This window comes from Lycorma delicatula, chromosome 10, assembly GCF_047948215.1.
Source record: "Lycorma delicatula isolate Av1 chromosome 10, ASM4794821v1, whole genome shotgun sequence".
In the NCBI taxonomy this organism is placed as follows: Eukaryota; Metazoa; Arthropoda; class Insecta; order Hemiptera; family Fulgoridae; genus Lycorma; species Lycorma delicatula.
The window spans coordinates 84,198,241-84,219,133 of NC_134464.1; the positions used below are offsets into that span (position 1 = coordinate 84,198,241).

At 25.9% G+C, this 20,893-nt stretch overlaps 1 protein-coding gene across 11 annotated transcripts in view; it reads left to right on the forward strand.

Moving 5' to 3' along the window:
• The window catches only part of Lmpt (four and a half LIM domains protein limpet), a 913,540-nt gene that overhangs the window by 861,637 nt on the left and 31,010 nt on the right, over positions 1 to 20,893 (forward strand). For 5 of the 11 annotated variants that reach the window (XM_075376627.1, XM_075376625.1, XM_075376626.1 and 2 more), the window contains one exon: positions 3,380 to 3,631. The exons of 4 other annotated variants lie outside the window; for them this stretch is intronic. In XM_075376627.1, the coding sequence (XP_075232742.1) occupies positions 3,380 to 3,631 (252 nt within the window). The remainder of the gene's footprint in view (positions 1 to 3,379; positions 3,632 to 20,893) is intronic. 2 more of the 11 variants (XM_075376623.1, XM_075376633.1) reach the window with 1 other exon arrangement.

A 20,893-nucleotide genomic window follows, 5' to 3' on the forward strand; every position in this document is an offset into this window, starting at 1 on the left:
TATTTGATAGTAAATTTGCATTTTGTTAAGCTATTTTGAGATTGTTTGTTGATTATAAAATTTATTGGATTGCTATTAAAGAAATTATCTAGAATCCTATATAGCTTGCATAGTCCAGCAAGAAAAAATTTACTCTTTATATTGCGGTTGGTTGATAAAAAACAGGAGAAATTGGATATGTAGAATTTATATAGCATTATAGAATTGCATATAGGAGAATTAGATATATATTATAACAGTACATTAATCGTGTACTTCAGTACATTTACCATTATTTATTTATTCTGCACATTTAAGGGGCAATTTCGTGTTTTTTGGATCATAATAATTAATTTTTAGGTCTTATTAATACAAAATTTTAATAATACGTCTGTTAATTGCTTCATGTTGTACAACTTATCTATTGTTTTCGAGATTTGAACCATTAAAGTATAAAAATGTATTACTGCTTTAAAATTCATTATTTTAGATTTTACATAGTAAATCTTTAATAAAAGACACTATTAGAATACATTAAACATTCTTTTACATATCTTTTATGTAATATAAAAATTTATTGTGTAACAAATAAGTAAACCATTACAGATATAAAATAATTATTTATTTATTTACATAGTAACAACAGGCTTACACCCTCTTACAGTTGATTACTAGATGGATGATAAATGGATTCTGTAGCGTGGGGAAAATCGGTCATGCCTGACCAGGATTCGAACCCGGGACTTACGGATGAAAGACCGAGATTGCCGTAATAATAATCAGGGCGAGAAAGTTGTTAATTAAGTTAAAGTTAATGGAATAAGTTAGGTTAAGTTAAGAGGATAATAATAACGACGATCAAGTTACGAAAGTTTTTCGGCTCGGGACAAGGGATCACAGAAGTCGATCCCTACTATCCCTCCTATCCAAAAAAATATTGATAGCAGGTTTATAAATGTAAAACTATATAATTACAAATATTGTAGATTTACAAACTAATAATTACTTTTAAAAAATAATTTATGTATGAATAAGTTTTAAATTTGTTAAAAATTAAAAAACACGACTGCCAAAAAAAAACTAAAAAATAAAATAGTTAAACGTTATTTTTTATTAATATATTTTTCTATGGTTTGTTGAAAATTAATCAATTTATTAAATAAAGTTATTTATTGACTCCCCCCCCCACACACACACACACATCAACACCAACAAACACATACATATACACGCATGCATACTAAAAAAAATCATAATTATCTCAGTATGTTAACTCTTCCATGAGCTATATTTGTTTGTTTTATATATATATACACGATATATATTCTTTTTTTGTTATGGGAACGTGAGTGTTTGATGAATGATGTTTGATGTCCGCATTGAGTTTGTCCTTCCTTAATACATTTTTATTTGCTTCCCTTTTTTGTCCTTCTATTAAACGTGTTCTTAATTTAAAAAAAAAATTCATACTCATTTTTCTTAAAATTTTAATACAGTATCAGTTACATCATTTACATTTGCCTATTTATAATACTAAATATTATTGTATTTTTATTTTTTTAAGAGAATTTATTTATTTATTTTTTAATTAATTTTGTTTTAGATGTATATAATGATAATATGTGTTCATAACAATAGTTCTATTGTTTTTATTTTATCATTTTAAAATTAATTATATTGTAATATAGATTAAATTTTGAACATTTCTATTGTTATGTTTTGAAATTTTTCCTTAAGATTTAGAACTTATCTTTATTATTATTTTAATTAAAAATTATTATATTATTATAAGGACATTATTATTATTATTATAATGACAATTTATGTCCTCAAGGCATTTCATTAATTATGTCCTGAAAATATAAATTGATTTTTTTTTCTTAATTATGCAAGATGAAATTAAAATCATGTATGTTATACTATACTCTGCATAGTTCAAGGTCATTAATATATAAAAATATATATATATTCCTCTATAATTCCCTCTCTACTTTGTTTTAATGATAAACCAACATTCCCCTATGTTTATGATTGTGTTATCTTTCGACGTGAATCATTCGTTGCAATATGTTTGGCTAGACCAGTGGTGAACTGTATGGAGGACAAATTTGTAGTGATCGTCCTCGAATATTTTATATATTGTACACGAGCAGGATATGATGTAACGTACTGCATAAATTTTTCTTTATAAGTTACATCATAGTTTTTAAAAGTTTTACTATCTACTTTGATAAGTCCTACTTTTTCATCTTATTTATTCTTTATAAGTAGGCGCGTGTTAGTATTGATATTTCGTTTGAAGAACAGAATGATTCTTTGTAGTTTACAATATATAAAAAAACAACATACATTTATATATTGTGTTATAACGGGGGAAAAAATAGTCATATTCCCAATAAAAACCTTTCTATATTCGATTCGATAAAATATATATATTTGTATAATTTTATCTTTTTTTTATTTAGTTTATTTAATGATTTGTTGTGGATTAATTTTAAAAATTCGAAAAACTATAATATTTTTCGGTACTTACGTATTAACGCCACCGCAGCTACAGCTTTATTTAAAAAGTATTCAATCGGATTTTGGTGGAAAATGGGCCGATATAGAGTTTAACAATAGATTCAAAACAGTCTATTCTTTATTAATTTTAATAAATGGTTATTTATATTTATTTATTTTATAAATATAATTTAACCAAACTTAACCTACGCTCGCTAAAACAGGAGTGTTTTGATTACTTAAATAATAAATAATTGCAATAATTACTGAATTTATTAAATAAATACTCAAAACATTACGGTGTTAATTAGTCAAGGTTACCGAGCGTAGGTTACGTTTGGTTAAATTATATTTATAAATATAAATAACCATTTATTAAAATTAATAAAGAGACTGTTCATTTTGCACCGAAATCCGATTGACTACTTTGTTTTTAAATAAAGCTGTAGCTGCGGTGGCGTTAATACGTAAGTACCTATTTTTCTTTATAATTTTAAGTAAAAATACGTCATATTATTATTTACCCATGTACCTGTTATTTTGTTCGTTACTTTTACTAAGTAACGGATAAGTAGTTTATCCGTTTCGTTTACTCGTACAGTACTCGAGCCAGGAGATGCTACATAGATTCTTATTGGTGTTTTGCTAATCGTCCTGGCGTAGTGCGGGTTTCTCTAGAAAAATTGCTATAATATAATTTTTCTTATTATTATTTGTTATATGAACTTATCAATTTTTCCTTTGTTTGATTTATTATTTATTTCAATTTTACATATTTTCTTAAAAATCCTATTACCTTATCCTTATATATCCTGCGATATTGAATGATAAAATGTGTGGGTGATGTAAAGCGTAATGTAAAAAGGACAGTAGTCAACATAATTATTATATTTATTAGAATATAAAACAAAATTCACAGTTGAGACAACTACAACCGAAACAAATATGGCGACCGATGTGCTGAGTAATAAATTGGAATCTCTTAAGTTAACGACCAAAACAGTCGGTGAAGAACGTATTAAAGAGGCAAAGAAGAAAGACGAAGATGTCGCCATCCTTTCAACTTTCCTGCCCGGGCAGGCTTATAAAGGATTCTACTGTACACTCGGAAAGGATTGCTTTTTGACTGATCCAAAACGAACTCCTCCAGGTATAATAAAAAATTTAACATAAAACAAATAACATTATATGTATCTCAGCTGTATTATAAATGCTTATTGTATATTAATTTGCAGCTGTTTTACCAACATTACATAATTAATTTTATCATTCATATTTACTATATTTCTTCTGTACTTAACTTTTTTTATCATTTACTTTTTAATCTTCTGTTAAAATTCTTTAAATATTGTAATTTTATTCCTTATTATTTGTTTTAAATTAGATATTTATATACTTTAAACTATTTAAATTTCTCATTTTTTATAATTTATTTATTAAAATTATTAGATAATATTTTAAAGATTTTTTTTTTTAATGTAAAGCTTTATTTTAAATTTTGATTAACAGATAATTGTATCACCTTGTATACCGTTGGTCAACAAAATTACTTAGCCGTTTTATTATTTTAGAATTACTTTTTTCAGGAAATGTTATATTTTTTAGATATTTCAATTTTTAATAAATGTAGTAAAAAAATAGTAAATAAATAATTAATTTTTAATTCAGAAAGTTTTACAATTACGGGAAAATTTATACTATGTTTAATTTTTAATAATATATAAAAGCTTAATTAATCTACTAGTACTAAGTATTTTTGTTAGATTATTGTATTACAGATGTGAAATCTGAATAAAGAAAAAATAAATTTAATTTTTTTAAATAAGTGATGAAAGATTCACTGGTAGGCCCTGACATAGATTTAAATATAGTGTTTTGTAATAACCTTTAAATTTCCTTATTGTTCATAAATAGATTAGATTATTTTTATTATTATTAGATAAGATTAATTCGACTTAAAAGGCGAAGTTTGTTTACTGGTGTAAATATTTTTTCCTAATACCGAAAAGTTCAACTAGAAAAATGAAATTAATTTTTTTGTTGTTGCTGTTTTTAGTGTATGCGAATTTAAATCCCTTAGAAATTCAAGTTTGATTAAAATAAATTCCTAGATGTATTAAATCCGTATGAAGTTACTTTTCTAATCTTATGTATACACGAGTATATTCGATATATATATATATATATCGAATAAGTATATTCGATATATATATATATATCGAATATATTGATGTTTTCTTTTGCACTGCTTCAAGTTTAGACGTTGCTTTTAGACTCAATCAGTACATATTTTCAGTTTGGGTCTTCTATGGAACACATTAAAACAACTTATCTTTCCAATTTCATTTTTAATTTTGTTATTTGTCCAATATTTTTAATTCTTTTACTTTGGATTCATTTTTGACCTTTGTTCTTGGTTTGTTTCCGATAATTTTTTTCTAGCATACATCTCTTCTTTCTTTATAATTTTTTTCCATTAAGTTTTTAGGAAATAATTAAATATTTTTCTTAGTTTTCTGTTTTCATTCATTCTTTTAAATGTCCAAAATTTTCCTGTTTCATATAGAGTCTATATTTTTTTTTTCAAATGTCAGTATAACTTTTCATTTGACCTTAATGTATTTTTATTATCATTAAATTTTGAGCTAAATATTTTTCTTTTTATTCTGTAATGATTTATCTACTAGCCTTACTGTTTCTGTGGAATATACACATTCAGGTTCTGCTGTTGTGCATAAACTGCACGTTAAAATATCAATACATTTATTTTAAACATAAACATCTTATTATGTATTGAAAGTAACAAAAAAAAGAAGATTATTAAGCGATTTAAAAGTCAAATATTTCTCTTGTTTAAACGTGGAAAAAATTTAAATTGCCATTTAATTTTTTTTTTTAAATACGGGCAAATATTATTTTATTTAATCTTTTCTGTTTTGAAAAACAAATAAAAAAAATTCAGCTTACATAAATTATTAAATGCTAAAAATAAAACAATTCTTAAATTTTATGATAAATGAATTATAAATAGATAATATAATAAAATACTTATCCTTGTAGGGTTATTCAAAACATTTTGACTTTTATTAATGAAGTAAGTAATGTTTATAAATAAATAAATAATTTATATATCTATAAACAACAAAAAACACAAACGCACACATTATATTATGCACGCTCCAAACACAGGTAGAGCTCTGTATAATCTATACTTTCTTACGTCATAACTCCTACGTAATATTTTCAATCATTAATTATTTTTTAATTTATCATTTAAATTTTTTTTTAATGTATGTTTGTGTGCCCGCGCGTCAGTTTTGAAATATCAATTTCATTCTGTTCGACGTTAACAAATTTTCTTTATTTCTTATACTCAATTTAATTTCTTTTCAGATTTATGCAGACTAAATTTTCTATTTTTCTTTTTTTTTAGTTAATGATGAATAATTTATTAACTTTTTAATTCAGTTTTTTTTTATGTGATTTATTCTTATTCATAACACATTTTTATTATTAAAAAAATAAATAAATTATGAATAAACAAAAAAAATATAATTTGGTTGTTTGCTAATAAAAACACTAATAATTTTCTTGTACATATTTCAATTTTGTATTTTTTCACCTTTTATTAAAATAATAATAATACTGTTATTTTCTTGCCGTTTAATTTGTAAGTTTATTGTTATTATTTCTTAAATGTAACATTTTGTATTTAAGTATTTTAAATATTTTAAAGCTAAAATTTGGTAGATTCTACCAAATTGTATAATCCCTTTTAAAAGTAAAGAAATGTGATTTACCGATTTTATTTTTACTCATCTTTATTTAAGTGTTATTTTACAAATTATAATATGTTAAGAAAAAAATTATTTTTTAACCAAATTTAATTTAAAATGTATTCGGATTGGATTATTTATAAAAGAAATTCAATAAAATTTTATCGAAGTAGTATTTTTTTTTAATAAATTAAAATACTTTATGTGCATCATCAAGGATTTATTGGTCGGCAATTTAATTTTAAATACTACGTAATCTGATGTTAGCGTTTTTTTGTACGGTACATTAATTAACAGTAAATATCATTTCCTAGTCTATTAATCGTTTATTTTAATTATTTATTTCTTTTATTTATAATATAGCAATTCTAAAATATTTAATTTTTAAATAAATATTCTATGTTCTTCACCGATTTTTTTGAAGAAAAGTACGGTATTACTTTCGGTCGGATGTTGGGAGTAGGAGATGAAAATGAATTATCTTTACTTTTTGAAGTATGAAGAGTAAGGAAATACCATTAATTTAAAATGTAGTTACCTTATACATATATATATATATATATATATATATATATATATATATATATATATATATATATATACATTTATTTACAGACTTACATATAAAATTTGTGGCTCGAAAATCTCCAAAACAACTAGATCAATTTCATTGAAATTTAGATATGCTGTAGCAGTGTATCTGAAGAATTGCTTGTGAAAATTAAATGAAGATAAGTTGAGTTGTTTTTGAGTTACGCTCAATTTAAGGTAAAAAAAATTGGAGCGGGACAAGTTAGGTGAGGGGTTTGTTATGATGCTACATCTTGGAATACGGAAACAGAATAAATTAAAGAAAAGTCGGTCTTCTTGCGTAGAACTTCGCAATATTTTTTATTTGTTAAAGCTGAAATTTCTTATAAGAATATTTTAAAACTAAGATAACAAAAGAGGTAATGAAATCTTCTCATTTCGTTATTACTTTTTTTTTTCTTTTTTATCTCTATTTGATCATGTTTTTATATGAAAATGTATTGATAGTTAGAATCTATCGATAAATATTGATCGATTATAGCTGATTAATATTAATAATTATTTTTATCTTGACTTATTAAATTCTTAATTGGTATAGTTCTTACAGTTACCGATGAATGATAAATTCCTTTTTTTAGAATACGAAAAAGTCCATGCCGGTCTGCGTGATTTGAACTCAGGACTTCCGGATGAAAGGCTGAGACGCTACTACTCCCTCATGGAGTTTGGAATAATAATAGGCTTTCTAAAATAAAATATATTGTCTTGCTAAACATCTAAATTGTGTAGATTACATACAATGTATTAATATATTATTTATTATTTTTATATCTTGCATTTCTTTTTCAATATTTTCAATTAATGAAATACTTGGAACTTACAAGGGGATGCACATCGGTTCGAATCCCACTTCATCTCTTTTTTTAAATTTAAATATATTGATTTATTAATAATTATTAACCTCTGTAAAGAAAGTTGTACAATAAATAATAATTCCATAATAACAATAAAAAAATATGAGAAATATCAAAAGTTATTAATGAAATAAAGTTTTATGTACTTTTTATTTTAAAAAATGAGTTTATGCAAATTAATAGGCGTACAAGGATGTCATGTGGTGACCACATCAGATTTTTATTACAATTTCTTCTTGAAATGACGAAAAGAAATTGCGTAATTTATCATATAATTTTAAATCAGACTAAAATTGATTATAGTTTAATTGAAGGCTATACAAGCTAAAGCAAGGTAAAGACGAAAATAATTATTACTTCACACAAAAATATTAAGCTGTAATATTTAATTATTTTATCTGTAAACGAAACTAAACTGTAAAAAAAGTATCATGTAAAAGTAAATGATTCAGTTTTCACAAATAAGGTCACACTTGTGGGCAGTAAAAACCGTCTTTTAAGCAGTTTCTGGCCTATTGATACACTGGTATGTTAACATCCTACATATAACATATGTTTAATGTGTAGGATACACATACGTGTGAGTATATACAATATATACACGCATTCCATGAGTTTGCTTCATTCATTTATCTTTATTTGTATCTATCTCTCTTACTTATTCATTTTTTTTAACTTTTTTTTTTTGTTACTTTTACTCTGTTATTGGTTAATTATTTTACAGTTTCTTATTTTAAACGATAAAGAAACATATGGGGTTAGTTAATCCTTTTTTTTTTTTTAATTTTAACCTACTCATTTATTGAAACGCCTCGTTTCAGTTCATTATATGATTCATCTGTATAAATCATCTAAATTGTAACCCATGTAATCTTTAAATGGTTCTTATTTTTGTGAACAAATTTTTTTTTAATTATTTAAAAAGTGTATTTGATAATTTAATTTTCTCTTATTTAGCTACATATTCTACCGATTTGTTTTTGTAGTTATTGTATTTAATATAAACGTCTTAGTGTTGTTATTTATTAAAAGAAAAACGTTTTTTTGATTTTTTTAATACTTAAAAAAAAGAAGAAAAATCGTCAATAACTTTACGTTTTTTATTAATTTTGTTTGAGATTTTTTGACATAATATATAATTTTGTACTCGTTTAAAATTGAATTAAGCCAAATTTTTTTGAATTGTTGAAACTTTTAAGATGAACTGTTTGTAATTCAAATGCACCCATCACACAACTTCCAAGATGGGTGAGTTCATTCAATTAGAAACCTTATTTACATGCTTTTCTTTAGCTCACTTTTGTTCCACGGTTAACGTTAACGTTCACGGATAGTGCGCATAACGTGGAAAGGAATAGTACACATGCGCAGTAGGTTATTGGAATGATCCTGAGACGCATGCCATCGCCTTATCCACTGTGCTACAAGGGGTCGAGTGGTAGCGTCTCGGCCTTTCAGGTGTTTTGACCACTATCCGGTGGTCCCGGGTACGAATCCCGGTCAGCATTTTCACACACGCTACGAATCATTCATCTCATCCTCCAAAGCAATACCTATTGGTGGTTCCGAAGGTTAAAAAAAAAAGGTTATTGGAATGAACATCGATGTAGTCGATCTATCAACAAACATAACGCTTTGAACACTCTTGTACGAGATAATGAAAACTCCTGTTTTATATTTACTCCCGTAAATATTTAAACATCGTACGAATAAAAAGTATTAAAAAGAAAAATTAAAACATACTTTTAAACAAATTTAATCAAAAAAACTGATGTAGACACCACATGACTTTAGTCATGTTGTGTAATTTAATATGCGTACAATTCATTGTACGCATATTAAATTACATATACAAATTTTTTGCTGGATTTCATTTAAACTTATTTCATTTGAAAGTGAGATACGATCCTCCAATTCCATTGTGATAGATATCACATTGCGTCACATTTTTTGTGGTATCGTAGCATTTTATATTACTTTATTAATTGTGTTTCACGTCGATCAAGTAGTTACCATGCACACATCGATTCGAATCCGAGACTTCATATATATATATTTTAACTTTTTTTTAAATTTAAATATATTGATTTTATTTATTAAAAATTAATTAATTAACCTCTGTAAAAATGTTTGAATTAAAAGGAAAAGTACATAAAATTTTATTTCACTAACAACTTCTGATTTTTTTACTTATTTATTTTTTTTATTGTTAATGAGACGTTAATAATTATTAATAAATCAATATATTTAAATTTTAAAAAATATATAAAAAAAGGAGATGAAGTGGGATTCGAACCGAATGTGCCTTCCCCTTTAAGATCCAAATATTTCATTAATTAAAATTTTATTTGGCTGTAACTCTGGAACCAATGAAAATAAGTAACACTTATGATATGTCGTTGAAAAGCTGTCAATGAGAGCTTATTACTGCAGTAAAAAAATCCAAAATATTAATTTTGGATTTTTTATTTTCTAAGATTTTATTTTATTTTAATCGAATGATTCTGAATTTTTTATTTTGGACACTTTTGGTTCAGTCGATTACAATCAAAAGAAGAGGTACACAACTAGATGTTACAACAGTCCTAAATCCAAAATTCTAATATTCTACGAGTAATCGTTTTTGTGTTATGCGAGATCATACTTACGTACAGATGTGACGCCGAATTAGTGAAAATAGATTCAGGGTGGTCAAAAAGGATATTTCCGTTGAAATCTGAAAACCAAAATTTTTTCGCGAATTTTTTTTACTTTACTTCGTATAAAGAAGTATAAATGGATTACCTAATAAACATAAATAGAAGATAATTTTGTTTTCAACAAAATAATATGAATAAAGTTGTCCATTTTCGCAAGACCATAGTGAACAGCATGGGGCGCGGTTTCATATTCAATATCTACATAAATTCTTTAAATGTGACAAAGATTTTGATACAAAATGGAGATATTAGCCTAAATATACAATATTTAGTAAATCTCTTTGGATGAATTATTGTTAAGGTCCAGAATAGAACTGAGGTTGCGCCCCGTGCTTTTCATTGTGGTCTTACAAAATTAGACAACTGTATACATATTATTTTGTTGAAAACAAAATTACCTTCTATTTATGTTTGCAGGATAATCCATTTTTTTAGATTTGTTTAAAAAAATATGTTTTTAAAACTTTTTCCTATTCTTGTGTAGATATGTTTTATTTTCTAAAAAAATTATATTATAATTTTTCAAAGAAGTTTCCTGATATCCTGACGAATTTTAGATGATTAAACGTCCGTTTTATGGAGAGTTTTTTTAAGCTTTTCTAAGGTTGTTTATATCTATGGTTACTCCGAGAGTAGGGTGGTAATACATTTTCACCACTCGCTCCTTTTCCTGCATGTAAATCAACGGAGACTATAGTCTTTTTTTTTTAGTTATCTTGCTTTCCACTTCAGTGTTTTGTATAAAGTTTTACTTTATAAATATATATATATATATATATATTTATAATATATATATATATATAATTATGTCGTTCATATATCCACAATGCTTTAATAACTCATAATTTTTTGTTTCGAATAATTTATTACCTATAAATCATTTTTTAATTAATAGATCAGCTATTAATTATATACATTAATTTTATGAATGTTATAACAATTATAAATAATTTATAATTGAGTAATTATAACTTAATTGAATTAATTAATTATATTAACTAACGTATTAGTAACAATAGTAACTTTTATCTTTTTTTTATGAAACAACCATTGGCGTTATTATCTCAATCAAATTACCATTAAATTGAATGAATTAATAAATATTATTTACATAAATTTATTCTACGATTGTTACTTTTTTATTATTATTTTTGTTTAAAATAATTTGTTACAAAATTTATATACCTATTGTTTTACTTGACAGGTAACCTGTTATTACATTATGGTTTTTTTTTTTTGTTTTATGTAATTTAATTGTGGAAATTAACAATGTAAGTCAATAAAATATCATTTCTTGGTTTAAGAAACTCCCATTTTAATTAATTGTATTGCTTTTTAAAAGTTAAATCTTCATTAAATAAACTTAAGTACATGTTAATTTGATCTAAAATTTGAATATCTAATAGTCTTTTTTTTCTAGATCTTTTGTCGGTATTAGTTTTTTATTTTTTGTATTTTTAGTTTTCTGTGATTTTAAGATCTTTATTGGTAAATACATGTACTTTAATTCACGATAAAAATATTTTAAATAATTTTATTATAAAATTTCTTTTTCTCTGTCATTTTATTTAAACTAAATAATTTAACCTGTTAAAATTAATAGAGAAATAAATTGTGGACTTAAAACTTGTTTAAAATTTGTTTTTTTTTCTCAGTTTCACATTTTTTTAGTAGATTTTTTCTATTAGTTTACTTTTAAATGTTAAATTAAACAGTTAATAGATTTTAGAACCTGTGTCCCACTCAAAATAAAATAAAAACATAAATAAATTTAAAAAAAATTATAGTCCTTGTATAAAAATTTGTCAAATTAAATATTATTTATGCTAGAACCTTTTGTGAATTTATTTACAGTGTAACATCACAACATTTAAGTTTATATAATAGATAAATGCCTTTATAGAACAGTATATAAAGTAACAGAAGGCTTATATTATAATCGATTATACATTATCAAAAGAGTAAATACATAAATATCGTTGTTATAAATTAAGAAAGAAAAAGCTATATGAATATTCACGGTAGGATTATTTCCCTCGAACACAGATGTTACTTATATCTCCTAAATACAGCTGCCAAGAGTCTTCATAAATTTGATTTTTATTTTTTTTAATCGTAATTCTGTATTATTAAGTAAATTTCATAAGAAACTACCGATTATCCACTTCCATGATTCGACTTCCGGAAAATTTCGACATAGCTTCGCGTTTCACATCCCCCAGACCCCAAAACCACCGTCAGTTTATATAAATATACATAAAATTTTGAGCCGGATTCTCAATTAAACATAATTCAGCTCCGGGAGGTGTCGTCGCCAACTCAACCTAACCAAGACCCACCCGGGTCTTGGTCGTAACAGTTACCTGCCTCCAACCGGGTCCCCCGTGGGTCTCCCAGCCGGGTCTCGATCTTAACAGCTCGAGGGCGACGGAGTCCTCGTGCCTCATATTCGTCGCCCATCCCGGTAAGCCCGGGCGAACGATGACTCCGCAAGAGGCTGTCCATCACCCCCTCCCTACCTCGTCATCTCTACCTTTGTGCTGCAGTATCGTTATTATATATTCTGACACAGCCCTGAGTTTATCGACTCCAGATACCATTATCGGTACAATCGTGTCTACATCGAGGGGTCCAGTTAGTTGTTCGCAGATGCCCCTTTCAACCATCCACCGTCGACATCTGAACCCACAACATATTCAAGGGAGTCATAGTTTCCGCAATATAAGATATGACCGGAAGATCCTGTGCCCCGTTAAGAACTGGGTTAGCCAATTTTTCGAGATAATTAGGTGTAATGTAACCGGATGTTATGCAAATTAAATTAATTTGTTGATTTCTATTTCATGAAAATCGACATATAGTAGTTGTACAACTATAAATTATAATTGCACAAAGAAAACATATTTCCCAGAGTTTCCCCGTAGAGGTGAGCAAAATGCTTAAAGAACCTAAACAAAACGAAATCTTATTTAAATTTTTTTACTTTACAATTAAATGAGAATAAAGTGTAATAAAATTAATTATTTCACTATCCCTCCGCCAATCTCCGTGGTGGAATGGTTGCATCTCGGACTTTCATCCGGAGGTTCCGGGTTCGAATCCCGATTAGGTATGCCATTTTTCTTTTGATACAAATTTCCATTGTCATATTTCCACATATAAGTTTCTTTTTGTACGCTTCTGTGGTGAATTAATTCATCAGTAAAATAAAATTAAATTTGTGAAAAAATCACTTTTACAAAACATGTTTAAAATATTTCATTACTTTGTTAATAATGAATTTAAATATGTATGTTTAATTTTTCTTGAATTTATGAACGATTAAAAGATGAAAACAAAATTAAAATGTTCCGTAATTAATCTACTATGAAATCAAATTAATTTTCTAATTCTCTTTCTTAATTGTTTTTTTTTTTATTACTTTTTTTAAAGTAATTTCAAAAAGTAGATTTAATTAATGTTCAATTTAATTTGATTCCACCATTCGAAAGATGCCATTATACCGTACAATCTCATATGGTATGAATTGCTGACGTGTCCTAGTTTTGTAAATTTAATTTTATTTCGTTCAGTTTCATGAATTAAATAAGAAACATTATGCTGATTAATCGAGCGTAAATTTTAATATTTATTCGTCAAAACGTAGTTTATATTTATTTAACCATTACGTACGTGATTCCCATATTTTCTGATGCAGAAATTATTTTTTTATTTCTACACTACCAATGGAAAATTTTTTTTATTATGAAAAAGTAGTATTAACAATGGTAATTTTATTGTAACTACAACCTGCTATTTTCACTGCTTTAAGCAACGTATAATAATAACAAGGGCGTTACGAAGTGTGTCAGAAGACAAGGTCGGCATAATATTGTAGGCTATATATGACCTTTCTGGACAAAATTATTAAATATAGCTTATACACAACTATTACAAAGAGAAATGCAATAATGTTATATGCAGCTACATTTCTGTTAAAAAAATATAAATCTAAATTATTTATTCATAAATTTAGTCTATACATTCTAATATAACATATCGTAATGTTTTTATTGTTACATAAAAAAAGAGTAATTTTGGATTGTTTAAAAAAATATATATTTTTTTTATTTTAAATGACGTTTATAAAGAGGATTTCAATTCGATCCGTATATATATATATATACATATATGGTGTGTTCCACGAAGTGTATACGGTGTTGATTTAGTATCACTCGCTCATTCCCCCACCGATTTTATTGAAACTTTATAAACCTTTTTCATGAAGATTCTACGAATGTTCTGTAAAAATGTTAAACTTGTAGGACTTATAGAAACAAAATGGCGGCTTTCAAATAAAAACATTAATTTCAAATAACCACATTTTTCATTCATTACAAAATAGCTGGGAAAAATGATTAAAAATGATAATTAGAACTAGAATAATTACACACAGTTAGGTACGAGCAATTATTCATGGTTATGATTAATTATTAACTTGTATTGTTCAGTTTGAACAGCTGTTTAACAATAAATCATTATCTGTTTTTAATAATTTTTACCATCTATTTTGTAATGAATAAAAATGTGATTTATCTGAAATTGATTTTTTTATTTTAAAGCTGCCATTTTGTTTCTATAAATTCTAGAAGGTTGAAATTTTAACAAAACATTTTTATAACTTTCATTAAAAAGTATCTAAAATTCAATAAAATCTGTGGGGAAATGGAGGATTTAGTAATACTAAATCCTGGTGAACGCGTCTTCCCAAATCAGCTGATTTGGAAGTCGAGAGTTCCAGCGTTCAAGTCTTAGTAAAGCCAGCTATTTTTACACGGACTTCAATACTAGGTCGCGGATACCGGTGTTCTTTGGTGGTTGGGTTTCAATTAACCACACATCTCAGGTGTGGTCGAACTGAGAATGTACAAGACTACACTTCATTCACACTCATACATATTATCCTCATTCATCCTTTGAAGTATTATCTAAACGGTAGTTACCGGAGGCTAAACAGGAAAAATAAAAAGTAATACTAAATCCAAAGCGAATACTCGTACCTCTTCGTGGGACACACTGATATATATATATATATATGTATATATATAAGCTGACAACAAAGTTGAGATACTTTCCTAGCACTGGTTGTTTATTCTTGTATAGTAGAAAAATAATAATAAATGAAAATAAATTTAAAAAAAATTTAAAAAACTCAAAAAATCGATATGTTTAAATTTTATCGCCTCCCCCACCCATAATATTGCCGCCAATGTTTTGTTTTTTTTATTGCACTACTATTATGTCTAGAAAGACAAAAAAGATGCAATAAATAGAATTTTTGGGACTTTTTTTGATTTTTGGGACCTTTTTTGATTTTTGGGAAGGGGAAATTTTGGGGTAAACTTTTTTTAAAAATGATAAGATAAGCATGCACGCATGTGCTAACTTAATATAAAGCAGGAGATTGAAAAAGTCTAAGAAAACTGACTTCAAAAAACTATCTACCCCACCCTTGGAGATATTGTTCCTAAACTTTACCAGCATATTACCCAGCATAGTACGAGTCTGTACACAAAATTTCATCAAAATCGGTTTATCCAGTCAAACGTTATTAAGATTTAAACACGGTAACTTACGGGTTAACGTACGAACATTTCCTCCATTTTTTTTTTTTTTTGTTTTTTGGGGTACCTGATTCATGAAATGTCGAAAATGATAAAAAATACACCCCCATTTTTTGGCTTATTACCGTACTTTCTTTCTTGCTGCATAGCTTTAAAGCTATGATTCCAGGAAACTAATATATATTTATGTATTATTAATATTTAAGCCGTAAAAAGAGAACCAATTAAGATATTTAAGTTTTTAGAGTAAGTTTTTCTAGTAATCCTGTTACAAGTTTCCTATGTACTATTTATATCGAAATGTTTTCAAACAAAACGTCTACATACATGATATAAAAATATTTTTTTTAAATTTATTTATCATCAATATCATTTTAGTATTCAATGTCTTTTATTGTTTTGCAAAAGCACATAAAATATACTCTGAAACCTAGTAGGAAAAAATAATAAATATTTCTCCATTAAAGAACCTTAAAGCACGCTTTGTAGTAGTCTTTTATTTTATGCAATTTCTCTTCTTATTTTTACGAAGACTTTATTTTTTATTTTAACATACAAGCCTTACATTTTAATGTAACCTTATTCATGTTTTAAATAAAAATAAAATAATCTAAAAAATTAAACTGAGTACAAAAACCGTTCAAAAATTCTTTAAATTTTAAAGTCTATGCCAAACTAAGAATTAATAGGTTGTTTCTTCTTGTTTTTTAATTTGGCACTGACTATAAAAGTGAAAATTTAGAGAACGGTTAATCTTTTTTTTTCCAAAAATTGTTTATTTGTGACTGATATAAATTAATTTTTCTTTTATAAAAAAAGAAATTAAGTAAATTTGTTTTTAATCTTGTAATGTCATTGAAATCTAGTGTAATTAAATTTTTAATTAAAAAAAAAAAAATTACTGTACAAGGCTACATCCAATTTCTCACGGATAGATAATCTCTATAATTCATTGAAAAATAAGATGTGTAAAGAATTGCTAATAGAACTCAGTTGATGTTTAAACGAAAGCCATAATCATCTATGTAATAAACTTTCATAAAAATTTGTTTTTCCGTTCTTACATGAAGTGTAATTTAGGAAGGATAGAGACTGATTGGCTGATAAATCATTGGCCAATCATTCATTATTTTTATCTGAAAGATTGGAATTCGAGCTTACCTTAATATTTTTTTATACGCTACCATTTATTTCAGCGATCAAATTTCGAGCTTTTGTTGTGATAAATTAGTAAAAAAAATTTAATAAATAGAAACGTTTATAACATATTAAGTTCATTATTAAAATAAAACTCTTTAAATCACCATAAAAAGTATAAAAATAATTCAATTAAAATTCATTATAAAAATATAATTTAAAAAAATTTTATTTTAATCAGTGGAAATAGTTTTTCAATGCAGTAATGGCTTGATAAATTACTGATAAAAAAACAACAGAAAATAATAAATTATTACGCTAAAGAAAAATAAAAAAAAAAGAAAAGTATCATTTGTGAAGATTTTTGAAAAATTTTAATTTTCAGGAATAAGGTCCTTTGCTGTAAATATTTTGTAATCAAACATCTGGATTTCAATATTAAGTAAAAAAAAAAAAAAACTTTGATTATTATTTACTTTAAATAACAAAGAGAATGCTCCATAATTATTTATATGAAATAAATATCTATAACAACGCATTTCAGTTCCTAAATAATCTTCATCAGTAATTGTATTAAATATTCTGTATTGATGAAAATATTAGTAACGACAGAGAATGAGGTTAAGATGTGTACGCTATTTGGTGATGATTTCTTTCCCGTTTGACTAAAAGGTTTTTTCCGCCTTACCACCCTATAATCTTTTGAGATTCTATCTGTAGTTTTAATAAATCTTTTAAAAAATTTAACTAAAGTAATTACAACAATTATTTTATTTTCAATATAGTCTAAATGATGTAATAGAGGTTATTTCTGTAAAGGACTGTTATTTTATAATAATATAAACGGCCTTTATTTTTATGCAATAATTGTAACAGAATATGTAATTTAAATATCAATTTTTTTTAAGGCTAAATAAATTAACTATGTTTAATTTATGTTTATTATTATAAAATGTGTACTTGGAGTAGATTTTTATTCCATGTTATTAAACAAATCAGCGCTGCACTGTATTATGTATCATCAAAATTTCAAAATTCTGTTTTTAAGATAAGGTCAAACGAAAATATATAATTTACTAATTTTAAAATTTATTCATAATAATTTTCGGTTTCCATCTACGTAATTATCTAATTTTCTGTGAAAAAAAATAGAATATAATGTGTGAATCTGTTTATAAGGAGTTTGTATAATTACAAATGTTTTAAAGTTTGGAAAGGAAATTTTTTTTTTTATTTACCATGAAGCATGAACCTTGTGCATGGAAATATGAAATGAACATTTTATAGCGTATGAAAAATGCCATGCCTGACCGGAATTCGAAACAAGGACTTCCGGATGAAAGGTGAGACGCTACCACTTCGCCGCGGAGATCGGAAATTTTATTTAAGTATTATACAAATCGGCTATAAATTTTATGAAATAAATTTATTTTTCTTGAATTATGTTTTATATTTAATCAATTCATTAATATATACAGTTGTTTAATCCTTGAAGCCCTATAAGTTGTGTTAGAAGTTTTACTAATATTAAAGACCCTTTTTTTTTAAACCCTACGTTTATAAAATAATTAATCAATTCATTAATATATACAGTTGTTTAATCCTTGAAGCCCTATAAGTTTTGTTAGAAGTTTTACTAATATTAAAGACCCTTTTTTTTAAACCCTACGTTTATAAAATAATTTAACTTGCTTTCTTATCAATTTTAATATATTCTATTTGCCACTTAAATATATAAGCAACATTGTAATGTCTAGCAAAACCTATCGCGGAATCGCCCGCGCTGTATACGTATACTTAAAAAATTGGAAACAGTTTCTTAGTAATTATGTGTTGCCTGATGTTCTCAGAGTTATTCCTATTTGCAATTTACCGGATTCGAAATTTACTTTCTAAGTAAATTTTATTTCTTGTTTTGTCATCCGTCGGTATAAAGATTATTTAGTAGTTAGGATTTACAATTCTAGATAATTCTTTACATATAATCGGCCTTGGGAGAAACACTCTGAACGGAGATCCACTCCAACGTGATTAAAAGTTTGGACTTGCGACTTTTTAATAATAATAGCAAAATAAAATCTGACGGGGGATTCTAGACGTTTAAATTGAAATGGTAGATCTGTAGGGGTCATAGGTATTCGAGGAATAAATCTAATTCATCCTGAAGCTAGCCCAGTAAGAATTGTGGCTTTAATGATATTGTTACGCATAGTTCCATTACGACGACTTGAAGGTTAAAGGTTACGTAACTATATGATTGAAAAACCAAATTTTAATTCGATTGTATAAGATGGAAATTTTTCTTAAATTTAGTAAAACACATAATAATTTTCTGAAGAAGTCAATATCGATATCGGAATTCAATATTCCTTAAATTATGTAAACTTCGTTAAATATGAAAAAACTCGTCATTCCCTCTCATTTTATTCTCAAACTATTTTATTTTTATTTAAATTACGGTAATGATATTGATATTTTATAAACGGTGATATTAAATTTAATAAGTCACATAATAAATATCTAAAGAAGTCGATATTGACATAGATAATTATCGATATATTCAATGACAATCGATATGGACAATGAAATTAATTTTAGTAAAAGACATTCTAGGTTATTTGTACATACATTTCTTTTCTGATTTATATATTAATGAGATTGGTGAGGTTTGAATTGTTGTAAATATGCCGGAGGTCATAAGAAAGCTACAGTCAAAATTTCGTAATACTGGTTCAGTAGTTTTCGTACATAATCGGGAACAAACGAAAAAAATTGTCTCTTTATATGATACTGAGATGAGATAAATAAAAGGGATTCTACCGTGTATTTGGATGTTATATAAATATATACGAGTATATTCAAACATTCCCTGATAGGTTCACCAAATCCCTCCCGCCTAAGTCTTAAAACCAATTCTGTTAGAAATGGGCGTTACCAGATGATATTAATACAAATGATTTTTTTTTATGAATTTATGGTGGGTATTTATAAATATGTAGATATGTTTAGGTGTGCGTATTTTTTTGATTTACTTTTATAATTATTCTCAACTATACCCACCTTTATGAATAAAATTAATTTTGAAACTTTTTATATTTAAATTTTATGAATTATTTACTATAGATTATGTTTAAGTGATACAGAATTTAATTAATATTTAAATTTGTTTTAATTATTAGGCCTACGTATGTTTAAATATGAATTGTTTTATAGTTATATTTATGAAACTAATACTGGTCAAGTTATAATTCTGATTTAAAACTCCATCAGAGATATTACATTTTTATTTGTTTTTTTTTTTTACAATTCTTTAAATCTGTTCAGTCATGGTTTTATTTTTATATTAAAAATCGATAATTTTATCGTTCTGCTAACTAAAGAGAATATTTCAATAATAAGTGTTAATCTGATATATATATATAAATCTAATGATGTCTGTAATTGCTACTCTTTCGTTCAAAAACAACTCACCCGATTGAGCTGAAATTTTGCATGAACATAGTTTTTATACCTGGATAGAATATAGCATTATTTTCGTTAAAATGTTTCACTGTTTCCATACACGGTGGTCGTGATTGTGTTCCTTGCCGATATTCAGTTTTCCTATGGCCAAACCGTTGATCAAATAAAATTCGGAGACCATTAGCTGTATTTGAAATTACATTTTTTACAAAAAAAATTTCTTTGTGTTCGATATTTCTCTCGGTTTTCGAGGAAAGTAGCTTTAAAGATGCGACAGTGTAAAGCGCGGC